This window comes from Phalaenopsis equestris, unplaced genomic scaffold (assembly GCF_001263595.1).
Source record: "Phalaenopsis equestris unplaced genomic scaffold, ASM126359v1 Scaffold000293, whole genome shotgun sequence".
NCBI lineage: Eukaryota > Viridiplantae > Streptophyta > Magnoliopsida > Asparagales > Orchidaceae > Phalaenopsis > Phalaenopsis equestris.
Window position 1 is genome coordinate 393,851 of NW_018164735.1, and position 6,515 is coordinate 400,365.

General features: G+C 31.3%; 1 protein-coding gene across 1 annotated transcript in view; it reads left to right on the plus strand.

Moving 5' to 3' along the window:
• The window catches only part of LOC110025168, a 10,168-nt gene extending 5,770 nt beyond the window's left edge, over positions 1 to 4,398 (plus strand). Inside the window, exons 2-3 of the mRNA XM_020725476.1 lie at positions 7 to 145; positions 3,696 to 4,398. Coding sequence (XP_020581135.1) covers positions 7 to 145; positions 3,696 to 3,831 — 275 coding nt within the window. The 3' untranslated portion in view covers positions 3,832 to 4,398. The remainder of the gene's footprint in view (positions 1 to 6; positions 146 to 3,695) is intronic.
• The last annotated feature ends 2,117 nt before the right edge of the window (positions 4,399 to 6,515 follow it).

Sequence of the window (6,515 nt, forward strand, 5' to 3'; positions counted from 1 at the left end):
CTGCAGGCGGGATCAGGAACAACCGGCGGCCGCTCGAGGACGAGGAACCGATGCAATACGCTGAGCGCTGTGCTGTTCAATGGCATCGTGTATGCATATACCCGGAGCGGCTCGGAAGAATAGCTCTCAACCATGTAAAACCCGGGTGAGCCAAGCTTTAATGAGCTATCCGTTTATTTGGATTAAAACGTTTTTCATTTCATCAAAGAGATTTTGGGTGCAAAATCGTGTGTGCTAAATACATACACGTTTTTTTTTTTCCTATCTGAGAAAGTTTCTTACGCTGCGAGGGTTCTGCTACACTTTTCCACTGAAAAAGGCTTATGTGGTTTAAATTCATAGATATTTTTATTTTTACTGGGAATGAGAATATATTTATGTTCCTGTCTCATGAGCTTAGATCATCAATTTATATTTTTTTTTCTATTCAGTTCTGATCTTAGTTTGGTTCTCGTTCGTCAACTTGGCCAACTATGTTTTTATCTGTCTTGTATGATTGTTATGATTTTTCTTTAATAATATTACCAAAATAAATAGATAATTTCAGAATAAATACAAATAATCTCTTGTTCATTGACAAGAACATTTTCAAAATTTTGCTAATTTTATTTTACTATTTGGATTAGCTCAAACTTAAGTTTTAATTTTTACATTTCTACCACTTATAAATACAATTTTGGATAAAGGAGCTGATATACATAAATTATGCAAACTCATTTTCCTGTGCACAACAATGGGCATGGTCTCATTGAGTGGAAACTCGATTTATTGAGCGGTAAATTGCTGTTGAAGAAATAGCTAGTAGGATAAAGAAGAATAAGAGAAAAAAGAAGAAGTAGTAGTAGAGCAAAGAGGAAAATATGGACAGCTACTTGCTCTTTAGTTTAATACTATGTTGACTGCTTTTACATGATGCAAACATGCTGATGATGGATCAAGCAACAACACTAGCGTTCAACGCAGTTTTGTTTTGAAAGTGTGGTGGTTGTGTTTGATCATCATTCAAGTGCTGGTATTCTAGGCCTTTTGTGCTTACTTTCTTTAATATCTATTGTGTTGTTGTTGTTATTCTACAAAATATTATGTTGTTATCTTTTTCTCGATTACAAATATTTTTGTGGTCCTATTTATGGTGAGATTGAGTGTACTTGGCTTTAGAAAGCATTTTGCTAGGCGTATTATTTGGCCACTTAATGTAAATAATTATATTGATTGAATTATACATATCTTCTTAGCTTTATATCTCCATGTGAATGCAAACATTTTCTTTGGTTAACTTATGTAAAGTTCGGTGTTTTCTCATGGTGCTTTATCTCTATTATTACTTTCTTACATAAATAATATCCATTCATAATACAATCTTTTACAAAAATTAATTTTTTTTTTATAACAAATGATATGACATTAAAATGGCATACAATATTGATGAAATGTATGAGTGTAAAAGTTTGATGGCTAGACAAGTTTTGTGCTCCAGTGAGCCAAAATTGGAGATATTTTAGTCTAATCCGGTCATATGAAAGCACTCATTGGATATTTAAATATGCATTAGATTATGAATGAAGTGGCGGTTGGGATGGATGCAAAGCTCCCTAGTAATTTAACCATGTTTTATGGATAAGTTATTGATCGAGGTTTTGGAGGAAATAATTGCATACGGGTTGTGATTCAAGCCAGAGTTTTTGTACATTATTACAAAAATACCCAAAAAAAAATTATTTAAAGCATTTTTTAATTTGCATACAAAATGATATGCCCTTTAAATAACACATTAAAAAAGTTTATTTTCATTTTTAAGAATTTGAGAGATGTAAATGTGATCATTAATGATGCCTATCAAGCTTTGTTACATATTTTATTTCTTACCTTATCTACTATGCATTGGCATGGAACAAAATAGTTTGAAATAAATATAGTTTGTCTAGAAGATTTTTTAGAACTAAATGAAAATTTGACTCTCAATAAGACACAATGGAGGAAAAAAATTCATGTAGCCGACCCCACTTAGTGGGATAAAGGATTGTTGTTGTATTTGTTGTTGTATAGAAGATTTTAAGAATTAAATTATTTTAAAACTATGATTGTTAGGTTTGAGCTTGTAAAGATATCAAAAGCAGGCTACATAATTTTTTATTAGTGGAGACCTTTTGATGAATCTACATTATCATGGAAAAAAATAAGTTCCATTGTAGTTAGAATCGTTGAACAGTTTATTTTTCTTTTAATGCACAAAGTAAATGGGCACATCAAGAAAGATTGTCAAACTTTGAGAGAGTAGTTCTCTGCAAATTGCAATTATAAAGAGGAAAATATATGCTTGTATGTTTGATTGTCTGTAGAGTGGTTAGGATTAATTTAAGAGATGTTATTCTAGTGACGATTAGAGTAATATTTAGATATTATTGGTTCTTAGACTCTGTATGCTAATGTCATATATGTCATTATGAAGATTTATTTTTCACTTATAAGCCATTTGCCATTTGCCATTTGCCAGTTGCTATGCTTTTATGTAAAACAATTATTTAAGACAGTTTCAACATCATGTAGTTCAAGGTAAATGATTATGTGATTAAGATTTTGATTGAGGTCGGCTATATATTGGACCTTCTGAAGAATCTTATTTCATTTTTAGCGAAATAGGCTTTAGATTATTAAGATATATGTAAGTTTTTAAAGTTTGTAAGGTTATTTTCGTTGTCATGAAAGCAAAGATAACTAGTTGACTTTATTTATTGCACGGTTCAAATTTGAGAGGAGCTACTTGAGTTGAATAATCATTTATGAGATAAGAAGTAAATGATAGTTAATGATTTGATATGGTTATGAGGATTTAGTGGTTGTTGCATTTTGTTATAAGTAGATTCATTTTGTTATGTAATAAATGAGCTTTAGTGATCCCTTGTAGCTATTAAGTTTGAGCATCATTTGAGATTTTTATGGTTGTAAGACGCTCAACTTTTCGGGCCTTTAGGAGCTTGGATTGCATACGAGATCCATAATATATTATCACAATATCAAGCCAAAAGGGATAGTTTTTTTGGGTAGTGCTTCAATAAATTGCTAGAAAACTAAAATAAATGATTTGGAGATGAATATAAAAATTTTTTTGTTGTATAAAAATAGAATAACAATTTTGTTACAAAATATGTTATTTTGGATTAACTATAATTGACAAAAATGATTCTTTTTTATTTTGATTTCACCTATTTAAACTCTTTTAAATTAAATATCAAATGTAAGTGTCTATGTCCATTTGTTGTTGAAATTACATTTCCTTTGTGCTTAATGAGAATGGATTTGTTGAGTGAAAAATTGGAAAAACTAGGGGTTAAGTGTTGTTGAATAATTCAGTCTATTTTTTCTAATCCCGAAAAGAATGAACATTCATAATGTCACCTTTAATATACTTGTAAATACATCCAGCCCATATGCAATCATTTCTTTTGGTATTTTTCTTTTAAAATGAGGCGTGCAAATTTTATGAATTCTTGACTAGCATTTTGCAAAAAAGTTCGGGATGCTTTTGTGTTGCTGGGTTTAAAGATGGCTAACCAATTCATCATTTTTTATTAACGAAAGTATTTGTTTTTAATAATGTTTGCTTGTATTTACGGTTATATACACTTTGTTCCATCATCTTAAATTTTACTTTTCTATATGTTCTAATCGCCTGCATCTTGATCTTTATGTTATAGATCTCTCCTCTACTTGGAAGGAAACCTCGAGTCGAAGGTTTTTAGTGATCCAATTACTGGTCTTGTTAGACGTATAAGAGAAGTAGCTATACGGCATGGTGGTATGCTATTTGCATCACTCTTTCAAACAATTTGAACTTTTCATGGAACTCATATGATCCACCATCATTTATTCATTTGTTCTATTGATGCTTGAACTTCTATAGTTTACATTTCTGAATATTGAAACTATGCTGCTGTAAAGCCATTATGAAAGAGATGAGGAGATTGTTTGGTGTTGATTTTTTTGTCAATTAAAAAAGTTTTATAACAAGTTTGAGCCAAATCAGATTGAAGAATAGTTTGAATTGTACCTCACATCCCATCAAGCAGCACTAATGTTTTCTTTTGTTCTATTCACATCTCTAAGAAAAAAATAGCACTGCTGCATTTGCTGACCATTTACATTCTTACCAATTCGCTTACTAGATGCAGATGTGTGCATTATTTGGTGAAAACTGAAAAATTGAACTAAGCTGAGCTCATTTGATTGATTAAGCAAACTAAGAGCATCAACAATTTAGAATAATGGAACCATGGGATTTTAATCGGGAAAGTCATACCCACTACGTAGTCTAGTCTTCTTCTTTGATTTGTTTCAATGTCTTTGAGCCCATCCTCCTTTGATTCCTGTAACTTTCTAATTTTTTTTTAATCTCCTGTAGAGCCCCAAATGAAAATGAACAAACACCTTAGTCGAGATTCTTCTTGGGCTCTTTGTCCAGGATATAATTAATGATGGAGGTGATGGAGGCTTGTGCTCATGGGAAACCTGATTACTCATAATAAAATAAAATTTATTTGTCATTAGGTCTTGCATAGAGGACATCTCAGCTTCGTTCGAGCCACTCATATCTTTGCCTTTTGAGTTCATAGAGAATCATTTTCTATCTTTTGTGGTAGTTTGATTTCATTCTTGAGGAGTGTTCCCATTTCCTCTTGTGTTTAGTTTGCCTTCTGTTGAGTCTCGTGCTGGAGCATAAAGACCTACGATCATTTATGTCATTCAGAATGATGTGATCCAATTCTTTATGATTCTTCCCATTTCCACTTTTAGGACTGCATGAATCTCAATCAAAGCCCACATTGAGCATATGATATGTTTATGAGTGAATAAAAAATTGAAATGAAATTTTTAATTCTAAAATAAAGCTTCGAGTTTTAATTATTTTAAGCCAATTGCTAAATTTTGGTTTGCTCCAAACTTGACCAATTAAACCAAATTATATTTCGGTTCAGTTTGAATCAGTTTTAGCAAATGTTCTGTCCGTTCTATTCTTTGGATTTCAGATTTTTTATTTCAGTTTCATTCGATTTAACTAATTTATGAGCCGATTCATTCAAATTAACCGTAATTTTATTAAGTAGTATACTAAATACACCACTGGTGCTGATTAAAAACCTTGGAAACAGTAGAAAATTCAAATTGCAGCTTCTTCATGCAACCCTAATTACTTCACTCTGTAGCTGTTCCTGATCAGAATATGAATAAAACAAAAAACAATTAATAATGGGTTTATAATTTTGATCCGCCTTCTTCAAGATATCCGGACAACTATCGTGTTGCATGTACTCACAAATAACACGAGACTCTACGTTTCAAAATGATTCAACATCTACCAATTTGCATCATTCTTTATTAATAATACATTGGCATTGAAATATTTTCTTTTTTTTTTTAAATCTAGCTTGTCAGACATAAATAAAGTTGGATGTAAAGCAGCACTGTGCTTATTTGCTTGCTCCTGAATACAAATATAATATCTTTTGAATACTTTACTTCTTCAGGTGAGTGTGCCTGGAATCAATATGTGCTCCATTATGACAGTGAGGTGCGGGCACTGTTCCAATTTACTTTCAGTAAATATGGGAGGTTTTCTCCAGTCAGTACCTGCAGGATTTCTTGACCTTCAGGTTCTAATTATTAACTCTCCTATTCATAACTTTGGAATGCTTATAAGAAAATATAATGAAATAATATCATTGAATGGGATAAATGTTAAAATAAGTATAATAGTTTTGAGTTGTAATATTTTTTTAAACAACTTTTGGACTGTAAATCCTAATATTGTTAGTTGCATACATTTTTTTCTTATGAAAGAGCGAGTAAAATAACATTTAGTCACTCTTTTTTACATTTATATATATAAATCCGAAGGTAATTTCATTAATGAAAAGGAAGATGCAAAGCTTTTAGTGTATGGGTGCAAGCAGCCCACTCACAAGGTATACAACGCGCTTAAGACAATTCATCAAAAATGAAAAGTATGTCCCAAAAAAAATAACTAAAAAATCTTTGAAAAGACAAATATAAGATGCTCTGAGGTCATATGGAGAGATGGCTTCTTGTTTGGTGCAGAGAGTTTGCATGGGAGCCAATAAGACCAACACTGCAGCGATAAGAATGTAGCGCTTGATTTTATGGATTAATAAGTTAAAAGGCAAAAAGTATTTAATTAAATCATTTAATTACACAATAATCAAAAGGTGCTGTATGAAAAAGCTAAGATTGTAGCAATGTTTTCGTACACATTTTCAGAATAAAATTATCACTGATTAATATTCAGTAGCATTAGTAAAAAAAATGGTGATTTTAGCTCAAAAGCTATAGTAACAAGTAAATATGTGATAAAATTAAAAAATATAGACATAGATATGATATGTAATAGAATAGTATCACTGGGGATTGAACCCGTGACCTAAGAGGACTTACAGTGAACCCTGCCAACCAACATGTCACGACTTACGACACACACACACACACATATATATGCATGGTGG